At 40.1% G+C, this 16,541-nt stretch overlaps 1 protein-coding gene across 2 annotated transcripts in view; it reads left to right on the top strand.

The window, feature by feature from the left end:
- The window catches only part of TTC29 (tetratricopeptide repeat domain 29), a 592,695-nt gene that overhangs the window by 497,227 nt on the left and 78,927 nt on the right, over nucleotides 1-16,541 (top strand). For both annotated transcript variants that reach the window (XM_037162386.2, XM_037162388.2), the window contains 2 exons: nucleotides 4,319-4,531; nucleotides 7,602-7,687. In XM_037162386.2, the coding sequence (XP_037018281.2) occupies nucleotides 4,319-4,531; nucleotides 7,602-7,687 (299 nt within the window). The remainder of the gene's footprint in view (nucleotides 1-4,318; nucleotides 4,532-7,601; nucleotides 7,688-16,541) is intronic.

Here is a 16,541-nt window from a genome sequence, read left to right as displayed (position 1 = left end):
AATGGACAGCTATCTAGACACTTGTCCTTCCGTGAGACTGATGGTAGAACCTGGAACCTGTCCTGGTTCTACTGTATTCAAATTTATTTTTTTAAAGTTTGATGATAAAAGATAGACTATATATGAATACTTTCAAGAAGTTATAAAGCGATGCTAAATTGGAAAGCCTGGTGCATGATCTTTATTTATATTTACATTTAGTTTTGTCAAAATGATCATCATTCTATTGATGACCATTTACGGTATTTCTCTCAGGTATATTCAACTTAAACTTAAATTTGCAAAAAGATGTATTACATTTTAATAAATATCTAGTCTCAATATCAGAGTCACTAGCAGAAAGTAATAAAATCTTTCAAACCCTATTCACAGTTGGAAATATAAATTGGATGGAAATCCTATCATTGTTAATCATGCTTAAAGGGAAATAGTTGCATATTTAAATTACTCTGCTCTCTTTATAGTATAGACATATATTTTAATATTTTAAATTGAATATTATATTATTTTATAATATGCACTTTCCAATTCTGACCAGCCTGTAGCAGTTTTAGTTAAGCCGTTCGTACACTTACGGTCATTTGGACCAAATCCCTCCTGGCTTATTTATGGACCTATTTGCCTCCAGATGATGTTAGAACTGAATCCCTGCATCTGAGAAGGACTGGACAACTCCACTTCCTCTGGGTGGGCACTTCAGTGTAAAAACAGTGCTGATCAGCATCCCCAGGGACCACGTCTGCAGCAAAGTGACACAGGGCAGGGAGGCGGAACCAGGAAGAGCCAGATATGGCCACAGGTGACTCAGTTGGGGGCACCCGAGGGTCTCCAGGTGCCCCACAGGGGTCACTGCATGGCTCAGGGGAAGCAGGGAATCTCCGTGCAGGCCACATGGTCAGCTGTACCTCTGACTCCCTCAGAAGGACCCATCAGAAGCACGCCAGGTGGTGATACCTGTGTTTTTTGTTAGAGGTTATCTGTGGTCGCTGGAGTAGAGTCACAGAGTTATAAATCAGAAGAGACTAGAAACCACATGATTTGAGCATTCTTTTAACTTGAGAGATTTATGTCCAGAGCATAGAACTTACTTTACTGGAGATTCCTGACTCGGTTTGTTGACTAGTACTTGGTGAGATGGAATGAAGCTGTGTGTGTTTCCCAGGATCCTAGGTTTAAATCCTACACGTCGCCTTTTATGTATTTGAATCACTTAACCTCTGTGAACTTCAAGCTTTCTCTTTAGTGGAAAAGCAATATTTACTTCACCAGTTTTTGAAGGTTGAATAAGGTAATGTGTGGCGAGGGCAGAGGAAAGCCATCCCTTTGACTTGCACCGAGCAGGCCCTCAGGAAAGAACAGTTCCCTGTTCTCTTTTAACTGCACATCTTGGACCGTGACCCTTCCCTGTCAGAGAACGCAGGTAGACTCTTCTGAGGTCAGAACCTTGGCTATTAATCATGAGCTAAGCACTAGTAGTTCCAAAGCCCTAGCAAAAATCAAGCTCAACCAAAAATAACTATTCTCAGTCATTCCGAGGCCAACTTCCATAGTAACCAAGCAACACCAATGTACCAAGTGCCTCCCTTACTTCACCCCTGATTGGAAAGCCTGTCTAGGATGCCTAATGGCATCAGTGACAAAGGGAAGGAAGTCTGTTTATATGGAAAACAAGGGCACAGTTCCCACCTTTCCTTCCCTCTCCCCTATCTCCACCCCCTCCCCATTTCCTCCACCTTCCCTTCCCCCACATTTTACATTCTCCTTGCCTCCCTCCACCTTTATTTTTGGCCCCCAAGTAAATCACACCTTGAACATGACTGTCAGCTCTCATATTTAATTTATTTCATTATGCCTCATTTTCACGTTGCTGTAATTAGTGGGGTTATCCGGCGTTTCATCTCCTGGCTCACCTCGTGGAATTCTCAGTGACTCTGTTATTTTACAGCCTAAACTTGAACCCTCTTCTCCCCTGGTGACTGTGTGTGACCATCGATGTTGCTAGGGCCTGCCTGGTTTCCTTGCATGCCCAGTTTTTTTCTGGAACTATCTGGTTTACTCACAGTTCCCTGTACCACCCTTTCCAATTCACACGTCCAAGGAAAAATAGGTGTCTGGACTTTATGAATAGATGGATGCTGGGTAGAAAAAAAGAACTCTTGTATCCATCTTTCCAAGGATGCAGGGCCATACTTTACAGGCAGAAATATAGTTAACAGAGGAAACATAACACACATATATGTCAGTGCTTCATTCGAGTTTTTTAAAAAATGAGGGTCATGGGTATTTGGAGAAAGGTGTTTCTGGTGGGAGAGATGACAAGCTGCGCCTGCTTTTGTGGGAGGTAAAGAAAAATGGTCAGTTAAATGCAAAGATAGATTAGAGGAGTGAACTTCAACCTGGAGTATTTGTATCAAAAATGGAAAGGGATTGGGCATTATTTAAAAAGTAGCTTCTATTGTATTGTTCTTATTACAAAGGAATATATTATTATGATAGAAGTGTTAGAAAATGCCAGTGATGACAGAGAGAAATAAAAGCAGAAAAGAAATTCATCACCCAAATAATTCTGATAATGTTTTGTAAATGTTTTCTGCTATTTTCCAATATTTTCCCTTATCATGAGCACCAGCCCATGTCATGAAATAGTCTTAAATAGTATCACATGTGTGACTCTGTGGTCTTTTATCATGTTTGTATTTCTGCTGATGTGCCCTCCTTTGGCATGGCACAGCGGGCACCCAGATGGGCCACGCCTTTACTGGATTTCGGTGCAGACTGTTTGCTCATGATCCATCTCTTTTGTGTCTCTGTGTGAATACTACTTGTTATATGTGCATCCTTTCATACTTTAGTATTGGTGATGCTGATAACAAACTCAGTGCGAAAATAAGGGGAAACTATATGCAGTTGTTTGGCAGCAACTGCACTATCCCGTAATGCCCAACCTGTGATATCCGGTGAATCCTATCTGAGGAAGTGCATTGAGCCCGATATGACCTAAATAGAGTTAATTTAATCAATCATGACCATATTGTTATAAGGACTCAACTGTGGTTTTTGCAGGAAGAATAAGTTGTACTTATATATAAAAAAATTATGCCTATATTTCAGTCAACCTGTTGGATTTTTAAAAACTGTTATCACTGTCAACTGATAACAGTAGCTGTGTTTATTGAGCACCTACTCTGTATCAGGTGTTCATTTCTCATAATTGCACCTTGAATGGTTACACTACAATCTCATTTTGCAGAAGAATTCTGCAACTCCAGGCACAGGGAGGGTAGTAATTAGCCCGAGGCTAAACGACAGAAAAGGAAAAGGGAAGTGGAGGTAGGAGCTCCGGCTGGCTCACCCTAACCACTACCACCTGAATGCCAAACTCAGTTGATTCCAGTGAGGAAGCTCCCGCACCAAGTACAGGATACTGTGAGCCTTTCACAAGGCAATTCACAAGTAAAACACAGTCCACAGCTGCAAACTATCTTCCAGAAATGGGCTTGCTCATACTTCAAGGAGTGAAATGGCTCAAAGCTACTTTCGAGTTTTGGATTTCAGAAGATCTATCTGAAGATCTATATTACAAAATATAATCCAGGAAGGCAGTTAAGTTACACTTTAATTATTCAATACTAAACAGAATACTGTATACACGTGCCTGCTTGGAAAGTTCAGTCAAATTTTGAGAAGTAGTTTAAAGACTCATAATATTTGAATTTGAGTTTGTAGCAACCGATGTATCCCTTCCAAAGATGCCCAGATTATTCTTGAGAGTGAAGCCTGTGATCTGCCGGGGGAGCAGTGCAGGACATGGTGGCGAGTTCGGGCTCTAGGACCAGACTGCCTGGAGTACTCACCCACTAGGCTTGCCGTCTTGGGAAAAATTCTTACCCTCACTCTCTCTTCTGTAAAATGGACTCATGAATCTATTCCATGGGACTGTTCAGTGAGAAATGCATATAAAGCACAAAGAACAGTGCTTTGCCTATGTGATATTAAATGAATGTTGGCTCATATGACTTGTCATTAACAATTATTGCTGGATGTTCACACTTTTTCCTAAACATCCGTAATCCTAGTCAACTTCCACCAGCCAAAGTACATCCTCCTAGCAGGTGTCCATCCGAAATCAATGCTAAATTTGAGCTCCAAATGGAAGCAGCTGCTTTTCCAGCTTAGGTCATCTTCAGGCTTACAAATCCTTGACTCTATTTTATGCCCCCTCCCCACCCTTTAATAGTAAAACATAAGATGTACACAAAAACTTTGAAAACATGTTCTGGCCTGTGGTTTATGTTTATGAATGGCTTCTATTCTCCAGGTCGGCTCCTGGAAGCTGCCGAGCATTATGAAGCATTCCATCAATTGACGCAAGGGCGGATATGGAAGGATGAGACAGGCCACTTTCTCAACTTGTTGGCCTGTGAGAGTCTCCTGAGGACCTACAGATTACTCTCCGACAGAATGCTGGAAAATAAAGATTACAAACAGGCCATCCGAATTCTAATAAAAGCCTCTGAAATAGCCAAAGAAGGTGAGTGGAAAGGAACGCTCTCACATCGCTTCCTTTAATGGGCAGATGCTGCTTCTCCCAAGAGTGGCATAAAAATCGTCAGTGTTTGGGTGATTATTTCCTACGAAATGCAAAGACAAATGCCATCAATATACTTTCAAATTTCACTGTAAAACAGAGGTGCCTCGGTGCTGACAACAAGAAATCCATTAGTTTCTTGAAAGCTTTATCTCCAAAATTACAACCTTCTGGGAGCCCTGTTATAAAACAACGAGCCCATAATGAGAAAGTAAGGTCGTTTGCGAAAACTAAGGGGGTGGGGTGTGCGTGTGTGCGTGTGTAAGGTCTTATTAATCTTTCAATCCAAGAGACCTTTTGTTGTTTGTAAATTCCCTGTTGTCAGGTAATAGGGAAGATATGGTAAATATTTAGTCAGGAGTAGCAGAGAAATAGAACTCTAATATATTTTAGACTTTTTCCCATAAAGTGTGGACTTTGGATGGGCAGTATCAGCATCGCCAGAAAGCTTGTAAGAAAAGCAGCACCTCAGACCCCACCCAGGACCTACTGCATCAGAATCACAGGTTGGCAAGATCCTCAGGGGATTCATATGCACATTTAGAGCAGTAAAAACACTTTTGTGGAAGCCGATCCTTGATATTCTATACTATTTGCATATATAGAAAGTATCGAGAATGTGGAGCCTCTACTCATCTAGTTTTTACTTTGTGAAGTGCAAGGACATTTTATTACCACATAGTGATTTATTATTAGAGTAGCCTTTTCATGAAGGCAAAGGATAGAAGTTATGTTCTTGACCTGAAGTTGATTGGCTTCTGGCTACATCTGATCTATGGGAGTGACAGATGGCTTAGCTGGAGTAAGCAAGACTGATTTTTAATTTTAATTTTAATTTTTCTAAAGAGTAAAAGTGAACAACGCATTCTCTCCATTGTGTCTTTTAACAACATTAGTTAGAATACCCTTAGGAAATCACCCCCACTGGAGGATGTATCTCCTTGCATGAATGGCCTTTGAATGAACGGTGATCTAGTACCTTCCCCAAAGAGGAAGCCCTGCTGTCCATAGGGGGCTCTCGGGTCGATTTCAGCAGCTGACTTTAGTTACCTAGAAAGTTATGTGCAATTTCAATGTAGTGTATCAATTAGGAGGTGGTATTTTACTTTAGGTTCACATTTGCTAAATTGTAAGGTAGTCCAAAAGGAAAGGATGGCCCCTGGAGTCTTGAAAATAAAAACATGGTATTTTCTTTAAGATAAATCATTGTCGATTTAGATAGCAAAGCCAGTATTAATTCAGCCCACTCAAACCACACAACATATTCATAGTATTTTACCTTGTTGTTCCATATAAGTCTCTCATCTGTAATAGTGCTGACATTTTTTTCCCGTTATTTTTATTGCATCCACTTATCTTAACTTTGTCTCAACTAGTGAGCAGGAAAAGTTCTCATGCTTAAATTCTATTTTAAAACTAGTATTTGATGTGATCCATTTATTTAAATTGGCGGTCTCCAAATTTTTCTATCAACAAGGGTAGATTTTTTTTCTCCTCTTTGCTGGGACACCCTTTGCATAGAATTAGATGCAAATAATGATAACTCATCAGCGCATGCTGTTGTCGGTGCTTAACCCAGTGACACCACTTAGTACAGCAAGCACAAACCACACACAACAAGCTTCATCATTCAAAGGCAACTTTCCTTTTTAGTCTCCTCCTTTACCCCATCTTCCTCTTCCCGAGTCTCACTCTGACCCCAGCATTCTTGGACTCAGAGAGAGAGTTAGTGCCCTGAGGAATTTTAAGAGTTAAAATTCCCTAGACTGGATCACTGCTCTATCAACTGTGCTGAAGTGAATTCATGGGGGTATACTTCTCTGCCATTGGTGTGAATTGCTAGAGAAGAAAAAGTGCCGTCACTGTCATTTGCCACCCTCCTTCCGTGTGAGCCCTGCTCCATGTGTACTGACTCACTGGCTGGTGAGGGGGAAGGCAGCACAGAGGGTTGCTAGCTCCTGCTGAAACCCACGGAGGTGGCGATGCAGAGTTCAGAAACCCATATATAGAAAGTTCTATATATGCAATTTGGTACTTTCTTTCTGAGGATCAAAAATGAGGGTGCGTCTGTCAGCACTCGCGTTACCTGGGAGTACCGTAACATTGAAAGCCAAAGACTTCCAAAAGCAGAAAATGGGTACTGTTCTTGCTGTGCATAAAAATTGTGAATGGTTTTTGTAATGGTTTTGTAATGTTAATATATATACTAGATTTATATGTTATATTTTATACAGTAAATGTGAACAAATGATGTTTATGAGAATGTATGATGTATGTCTCATTGGACCACATGTTACATGTTTCACATTCTGCTTGTGGAAAGAAGTTGATAATTCCTGGAATAAAATGCATTACACAGAGATTAGAAAGGCTAAAATTCCTTGTGAAAGGTGATGAAAAGCATTACTAGTCATTAAGCAAAGAAAAATGAGTTTGGATTTCAAAACGTGTGTGGAATTTTGTATTGTAACAACAAGTAAAACTCTGTCAGTCATTCTCATCCAAGTTTTAACCAGCAGCTTTTAAATTGGACCTAATCAAAAAAGTACAATTCCTTAATTTGCTAATTAGCTGCCATGTCAGAGACTTAGCTGAGTGTCGGTGTTGTGTGTGTGTGTGTGTGTGTGCACGTCTGTGCGCCATATAACGTTGGTTCTCTTTACCAGGTATCTGAGGTACATGGTAGCAGCAGTGCTGGCTGGCCTCGGTCTTCATGTGGCGGAGCAGCCTAGACAGTTCGCACGAATCTCAGGATGATGGCACTGGTCTGTGTGGGAGGGCAGCGCCTCCTAATTACATTGCTAATGCACTTTAACGTGTGTGGTCTGGGTCGATTGTGTTAACATCAGACTTTTTTTAAAAACCAGTATACAGTTAGATTTCAGGGATGGTTGATAAACGTGTATACTTTGTTATAGTAACTTTCTACTGTCTTAAAAAAGCAAATATCCTGTTTGTTATCATAAATCGATTTCCTTAAAGCCATGGTAATTCTTCTGCACTTTCACATCAGGAAATGACAAAAAGATGGAAGGCGAAGCTTCCTATTACTTGGGCTTAGCATACTTGGCTGCTGGAGAGTACGAAACAGCATTAACAGTAAGTTGACGTAAACTTTCGATTGTTGCCACTGTACACTTTTATTTCATTATACCTTATTTTATTGTATGTTATTATAAGTTCAGAAGTGGACCTGATGCACAGTACCAATATTCTAGAGGCACAGAAAATCGGTTTTTTGTTTATAGACATTAGTCCATAGTTACCATGGCGTTCTTTAGGATACATGGAAGTTAAATATAGAGAGTCACGTGACCCTCTACACGGCCATGTCACCAAGGACAAGAGGAAATGGGTTTAATGACAGCAAAAAGTAAGTAGTAAAAAAAAAGTTACTGTAAATGTATGCGATTTAGGAAAACTTGCTTAGGAAAGGAGGTGACTGTGAAGCAATTGAGCAAATGACATGGCCATGGACCTTCCATGTGAGGGGGTGAGGGACACCCTGAGAGGTAGCGTGCTTCGTGATGAAAATCAGTGTTGTGTGTTTTATCTCCAGGGTTGGTGTGTCTGGCTAAAAAAAAAATCAAGAAATAAAATGTCAGAGCTATCTTTTCTATATTATAAATGAAATTTTTTTTCATTTTTCTCTTGACCTCTAATATATTTAAAGCATAGCTTCCTACTTCATTTCACATACATCTCTGTCTTGTAATAATTCTATTTGCTATGCAGTATTTGCTTTATTTTCAACTTTGCGGATCGCTTTTTTGCTATTTTAGATACTCATGTGAAGTAGGATTTCTATATTTGAACTAGATATTTTTCTCTAACTCCCTTAAAACTGGGTCATTGTAGAAAACACGTTTTCCTAGATGACTCTTCTGCTTAATGTTATTTTGGTAAATAGCACTCGTTCAGTAGCGCCAGGTTCCAGCTACTCCGGGGAACGCAGAGGCCAACAAGATGAGTGCTTCCCAGTGGGGGTTAATCAAACGAGGCTGACAGCTTGCAGGCACACCTGTAGGTCCAGCACCAGGAGTTCTCTGAGTGCGGAGGTACGAGTGGCTCGTTCCAACACTGAAGACCAGGAAGTCTGCTCAGCAGAGCTTCGGAGGAGCAGCACTTCCACAGGCGGAGAGTGTGAGTGGTGAGGGTGATGGAGCCCTAGACACTCACACACACATGCACACACCCAGCATAAATATACTCAGTGTGTTTGGGAAGCAGTGAATTGTCTGGTGAAAGGCAAGTACAGTATGAGATCAAGTTGGGAAACTAGGTGAAAAGTGGTGTGTTCTTTCTCTCTCCTCCTCCTCTCTCTCATGGACAATGCAAGCACACGTCTAAATAAATACAAACAACACAGGTGCTTACAGTGAAAAATAAATCTTCCTTCCACCCCTGCATCCGTGTCACAGTTGTTTTCTCAAAGGCAAATACAAGTTTCTGGGTTATCCTTCCAAAAATATTCATATGTAGACATAGACTATAAGTGCATATACATATATGTCCTTTTTGTGGCTTATAAAATGGATTAACCTCTTCCACACTAAGGCACATAGACATGCCTCATTTCAAAAGGGCCTCATGATATCCCACGATCCAGTTGTACCATAATGAATTTACCATCTTCTCTTGGCAGGCACTTAGGTTATTTCCAACACATTTTTATTGCAAAGGGTATAGCAGTGAGTCACTTTGTGCTAAGGTGAGGGATAATCTATAGAATAAGTTTTTGGAGGTGGCAATGCTAAGAGGAGATGAATTTGTATTTTTATTTATTAACTTCCCTTCAGAGTAGCTGCCCCAGTTTACATTGCTACAAACAATAAATGGAGGTGCCTGTTTCTTCAGCAGCTATTTGCGTCTTTGGGGAATTAGGCTTGGGGGTAACTTGTATTGAGCATGTTTATGCAGGCCATTTTTTTAACTATGACATTTTTTCATGCTGAACTCTTAGATATTTATATGGCCAAATTTATCAGTCTCTTCTTGTATGACATCTCAGCATTCTTTACAGTGGTCCCCAACTTTTTGGCACCAGGGACCGGTTTCGTGGAAGACAATTTTTCCATGGATGGGGATGGGGGAGGACAGAGATGGTTTGGAGGTGATTCAAGGGCCTTACATTCAAGCTCGCCTCTCACTGTGCGGCCTGGTGCCTAACAGGCCCAGTCTGGTGCTGGTCTGTGTCCTGGAGGTTGGGGACCCCTGCTTTAAGAGGTGGTCTCATTCTAAGGTTCTTTTTGAATCTTACGGTAGATTAGAGGGTGATGAATGCTTTGTTGAGATGTATGAAGGTGATTTTTAAAAGAATTTATTTATTTTTTTAGAGAGAAAGAAAGGGAGGGAAAAGAGTGTGAGAGAAGCATCAGTGTGTGGTTGCCTCTCCTGTACCCCACACTGGGGGCCTGGCCTGCAACCCAGGCATGTGCTCTGACTGGGAACTGAATGGGCGACCCTTTGGTTTGCAGGCCACCACTCTATCTACTGAGCCACACCAGCCAGGGCTGAAGGTGATTTTTTAAGCAATGTGGAATTTTTGATGACTTTTGATAAGACTAGTGACATGATCTCATTAATTTATGCACAGCTATTTATCAAGCACCTTCTGTGTGACAGGCATCATGCCACGCACTGATCTGTCCTATAATTTTGCAACATGATGTTGGTGATGTAGGATAGTCTAATGATGAATGTAATTTGTTACATCAGTCCTAGGAAACTAATACAGAGGGTTGTCAGAGAAGAAAATTTACGTAAAATTTTAAGAGTGCCTGCCTGGTATGTAATAAACCTTTGAATACTACCAGCTTTTATTATTTTTGTCTGACGTAAGTCTCTGGATGTAAGTAGTAGTAGTGAAGGTGGAGGCAAGTCGATCTGGTAGTTCTGAAGGACTTGGTCATAGACCAAATATGGGATGTGGGGAAGATGGAGGTGTCCAGGTGGGCCCTGGGTGATCAAGTACAATAAGCCAGGGAAACTGGGCATGTCTAAACAACCAAATCTTGAAAACTCCTTCTGCCTCCCATCCCAGGTTTGGGGCTGGAATAAGAGAGCTCCATGCAGCTATTTTCAGTAAGAACTTAACCCCCTCCACCAGGCAAGTACCTGGGTTGGAGTCAGAGTTAATTATGTCTTGTCCTTGAATTCCCCAGCCAGGGTGGAGGCCTTGGGAAGCCAGGCAGGCCGTACCGCAGGCCTCAGGCTTGCCGCTACACTCACTGTGCAAGAGTAGTCTCTGAAGTCGGGAAGAGTCAGGGGTGGTCTTCAGAACCCAGGTCTTGCTTGTGGCAGAATATTGTTGCCTTATGGGAACACAGCTCATCCAGACTGAGGACTTGAAGGAAGTGTAAGATTTGGGTCCAACCCACAGGCAGAGCTGCAGGGCCAAAGAAGTTTTTGATGTCAGGGCTGGAAGAGGGATGCCAAGAGCAAAGTCGAGAAAGAGTTACTAGGACTGGGAGTTGGGGCTGGGGTGGGGCTGGGGTGGAGAATGGACACTGAGGGGTTGTGCCTGATTCTGGACGTGGCGGTCATTCAGCTCAGGCCGATGGTAGAGAGCAGTCTGTTTCTGCAGTTGGACTGTGATAGGTTCCCACGACACCTGACAAGCTTGCTTCCATTTCAGGTTGAAGGCCAGGTCTTTTCATTCTCTCTAGCATCTTACTTCAGCCACTTCTCCCTGCTTCCTTTCAGAAATAAAAGGACGTTCTGCAGACTCGCATTTGAATCCCCTTTCGCTTTCCCTTTAGGACCTGGTGGGCTGCTCCTGTTACGTAAGTGACCGGTTATCTCTTTGCAGACCACAGCGTGTCTTTCCACCCGCAGTCTCTCTCCTTCTGACAGTGCTGCTTCTAGTTCATGAGATGCCTCTTATTGATCCGTGACAGGGCAGAGCTCTCCTTATGTAGCGAATATGATATAAAAAAAATCACGTGATCAAGTTCATAAATAGGATTGATTACTTGATTGCTGAGTTACTCATCACGAAGTAAAAATTCAACACAGTAAAAAATTCTTTTAAATCCTCTTTAATCATACTTTCCCACCCTGTGCGCTATTATGACCACTGCCCTCATCTGTTTGAAAGTACGGATGACGTTCCTTCGCAGTGTGGCTACGAAGAGGGGCAGGGATGCTCAGAAATCAGGTTTGTCACGTTGGAGCCAGTATGAGACAGCGTCTGGTTGTACTGAGCATTTCCCTTCTGTTTTCTTACTCAGTCTAGCTCTAATTTTCGGCAATTCCCTATGATGTTTCTGTTTTCTTGCTTGTAATTTCAGTTTCTAATTTAGGATATTTTCATATTTTCAGTATCTTGCTTCTAGATTCAACCTCCACCTCTGACAAAAAATGTCCCCCTTCCAATAATGTTGTTCATCTGTTTAAAACTTTTTACATGATTTTTTAAAGAAACTTGGCTTAAAGAAACTTGTCACAGGTAGCTATTTCCAATTAAATATTTTGATGATCAGAAGCAGAAGAGATTTTGAAATTTTTCTAATATGTCTTAAAGACTTTAAGTCATTAATGAATTATTAATACACGTAAGAGAAGGATATGTTGGCAAGTACATGAATACACTTTGGGCATCTGTTCCTTGCTGATCAAAGAGTTCTCCACTGAATGACAGGACAGAGCGAACCTTAAACAAATACTGGATTTATCAGGGCTGCACTATCTGTACGCAGGAGGAAAAGGCATTTGGAGAAGAGCAAACCAGTGCGGGAGGTCACAAAGACCCTGACATTTAAAGAGGACACTGTTTCCTGCATGTGTCAGGGGCTGAGAAAATAGTAACTCCCTTCGGCCATCATCAATTTAGACCTGGAAACATTCCAAGTAGCGTAAATTCTGAATTTTAGAGGGTAAATGCATCTTATGAAGTCCTAAGGTTTCAAGGAGAAAAATCCAGGGGTGGGCAAAAGTAGGTTGATTGTAGTAACAATAAATACTGTAATAATTAAGAAATAATAATACAAAAATCAACTCTGTGTTTCATGTACTCACAACTGTAAATCTACTTTTGCCCACCCTTGTATCTTACTAAAAATCACATTCATTCAGGCCTGGCGCAGAGTTGGACCAGCTGCCACAATCACCCACTGCAACCATGCAGTCACTTTAAGAAAAAGAAAGGGAATCAGGTAGCACTTTATTTTTATGCATGAATTTTTCCCTCTCTTATACTTATTCCACTTAAAAATTTTAGGAATGCCACCTTTACGCCAGCTTTAGTACATTGAGTGAATTCTTTCTTTCTTATTATTTAGCAATAATATAGCCTACTAAAAATTATATTGTGAAAGCGAAAATTTATCCTATTGGTTTCATTTGTTTTTAGAGCACAAGATTTATCACATGTACTATTACTTAATTATTCTGTATACAGAACAGCGGCTCTCTCTGTATTTGTATACATGGCAGCATCTTTATAATAGCTTAGAACTCTTTTAACTTTGGTGTTAAATACATACAAGGTTACCCTAAATCTCTGGCCTCATCAACAGCATCCCATAGAAAAATTATAATAAATATCAGAAAAAAATAGTTACACTAACTCTAATTCTAATAGTTATGGGTTGTTCATTAGTATATGGGTCATATTTGTAAAATGGTATATTTTTAGAGTCTCACTGAGTAAATGTAATTAAATCTCATTTATTCTTTCAAATCCAGAGATAGAAGCAAAGATGAAACTGTTGTGTATAAGGGCATTTCTAATGAAGAAGGCTTTATTTGACCTGTGATGCTTAATTCACAGAGAATTGGGGGGGGGGATGCTCCGCACAGTTGTTGCCTTGTGGCTCCTTTCTCGATCTCATTCATTACCTCCTCCCTTAACACTCATTCCATTCTGGACGGCGGTGGACTCTGCTTCAGGTGGTAATCTCGCTGACGTACCACCTTGGCAGATTCCATGGTAACATTCATAAAACAAGTTTTCCTTTTGCTTACTTTTTGAGTGAAGACTTTCCTCTACCACTGAAGCCATGATGCAACCAGGGATTTAACTCTTTGGAGTCTCAAATTTGTCTGTAAAATACAAAAGGCAATGGCAGCTTCCCTGTACCTTTGTGAATATCAAGTGAAAAAAATGTATGTTTACACTCTAAACTGTAAACAGTTTTCACATGTAAGATACTGTTATTACTACAGGCTATGGTATAATTACTGAATAATGATGACAATGATAACAGTATTTATTGAGTATGTTTCAAAGTGCCTGCTTTATACTTATGTTTTTCTTAACAATAATTTACTACATTTATCATATGTAAATTACATAGTGCTTACATTTACCCTTGTATTGGCACATATTTTTATAATGGAAATATGATAAGCCAAAGTTTTGTAGGAAACTTTTTACTATTAATTTATTAATAACTTTGTGTTAAAAAATAGGATTTATGCAAAAAAGGGACTTGAGTTATTTGTTTATTTAAGGATCAGAGCTATTCACCAGTCATTAAATAGAAGCTGTCTTTACTTGCCAATTAGAAATCGTTCCCTAAAATTGACCCTTCTGTTCCTGTTGAATGAATGGCCTTCCTGTCTGAGGGGAGCTCAGATCCTGCGCACAGGAGTGGTGGCCTCCTCCCCCCAGAGGCCTGCGGGTCATCACTGCACAAAACATGGAGACAGTCCTGCGTGCAGCCTGCGTGCCTCCTGGGACTGTGTGGTTGGTTTATCACCAGCCTCAGAAGCACCAAAGAGGGCTCACCACTCCGCCAGAGGCAGTTCAGGTGTAAGCTCAGGGGTCCCAGCAGTCGTTTTCTGCTTTCCACCAAGTTTTCATCTGCCGCATCCCTTAGTCCTGTGAGCCTTCTCAGGCAGTCTCCAGGAGAACTAACAGGAGCAGCTGTTCCAGACCCCACTTCCCCCAACTGCTGCCTCCCCGCCCTCTTCCTGTTCAGCCTCAGGCCCCCTGCCACGCCCTCCCCCAGTCACAAAGAGCACCCCCTTCCTTTTCATTCCAAACACTTGCCAAGTAGAGAAGTGTTCAAAATATCCATTATCCGACCAGCAAAAGATAGGTGGTAGGGTTAGAAAACACACTGATATAAGAAGAAAATAGTCAGATTTTCTAATAAAAAAAATGGATTTATTTCCAAACTACAAAAAATTACATTCCTCAAAATTATAAAGCAGTCATTTAAGGCATGGTGTAAGCATGGATTCCATATCTGATATTATTTAATACCCTTTTGAACAGTTAGCCTGACTTGGAAAATAAACTTTTAAGTTGTTCATAAAAAATATGTTTTATTAATTTGGAGATTATGAAAATGTAAAACGTTTTACTAATAATTTTGCTACTATTGTCTTTGTATTTAAAGCCATGACCCTCTTAAAACAATAGAACACATAATCCTCCAGGAATAACTACATATAAATTTGTGGAGCAAACACTGTTTGCAGGCCAGAATCTTAGCAAATTGAATTTTAAAAAATGTCCTTATTACTGGGGAGTCTGGCTCTCTTTAAACCTTTTTCTTCTATTTCATTTTCCTAATTGTTCTCTTTCTTTTCATGTTACAGCTTAGGAAGTAGCATGTGTGCTTTCTTCTTTTTAAACAATGACTTCATAATGGTATGTGTCATATAAATTATAGCATTTGTCATTTAAATGGTAAAAAATTGCAGAAAAAGGAAAAACTCAAGAAAAGCATGAAAATCTGTACTTTTTAAAATAGTAATCCGTGAGGCAAACACTTACAAGATAGAGACTTCCTTGGAAATAAAGTGACGGTTTACATCAGGAAAGAAAGTCCGTGGCCTATGTTAACAGAAACACTGATATTCTAGTAATAAAATGCATTGATTTTTTGAAATGGGAAAGCTGGTTTTGACCCCTTTGGGATCTAGAATACCACTTTAACCGAAACTTCATTATTGTTCTTATTATTCATTACAAAATGTGCTGCTAGAGTAGCTCTTGACAAAGCTGCTGAAATTTTTCTTCCCAGTCATTCACATTTTAAGAAACAGTGCAAAAGTTTTCAATATTCATTTTGAGGGACAATTTTTTAAAAAGATTGTTATTTTTATTTGGTTCATCCTAAAGAGGATGGACTGTGACACTGTGGAAACCAAGCACTCTAATCAACCATACAGAACAGTAGTGACATATGGAACATAATGTATGTATACTCCTTAAAGTTCAAGGCCTAGCATATGAAAATGTTCTCTGGAACAATAAAGCAACCTGCGTAGTTCATCAGAAGACTAATTGTATGACAGACCTACAGGCACCGGCACAGCTGTTGGCACACGTTGATCTAGAGGCTGCAGAAAAAGAAAAGGCGTCGCACCTGCAAAAATCCGGGGATGATTATAGGACTCGACATGTTAAATAGCAGCTGTGAGTGGATAGTACTTCATCATTCCAGACTGAGCCAAATGACATCTTTTTTTCCTGCCATACAGAAGGGATAGCTTCAGAAAGAAAAACGTAATTCAACATATTAAAGCATATCCAAAATATTCTCAAATGTATTTGTAGTGTAGACAATTACTTGATCTTCAATTAATAGCTATCTTGACACTAGAGCGTGTTCTGAATAATTAATACTAAATAAAAATAGTATATAATATACTTTAAAAATAATTTTAATGCTATACTTCTAATGTTTAATTGTACATTTAAAACACTCTTTTACCCAGTAATTTCAACTTTCTCCCTTAATAAGCATATAAAAAATTTAGTTAATAAGTCATAAACTGAACTTGTTTAAGATTAAATCTGCAGTTTGCCCACAAATGTCCTGCCTTGAACCTTTTTGTCCTCAAATGGCAGTGATGACGGTCAGTGAGAGAGAGAGAGAGAGAAGGAAGGTAATGAAGAAACCAGGCAATCCACAAAGTGATGTTCAGTTCCTGAATAATCAAAGGTTGATTATATAAGTGTGTATGACAGCATTTGAAGGGAGAAAGTTAATTT

This window comes from Artibeus jamaicensis, unplaced genomic scaffold (assembly GCF_021234435.1).
Source record: "Artibeus jamaicensis isolate MK-2021 breed Jamaican fruit bat unplaced genomic scaffold, CSHL_Jam_final scaffold_537, whole genome shotgun sequence".
NCBI classification, from domain to species: domain Eukaryota; kingdom Metazoa; phylum Chordata; class Mammalia; order Chiroptera; family Phyllostomidae; genus Artibeus; species Artibeus jamaicensis.
This window is presented reverse-complemented; position numbering and strand designations above follow the sequence as displayed.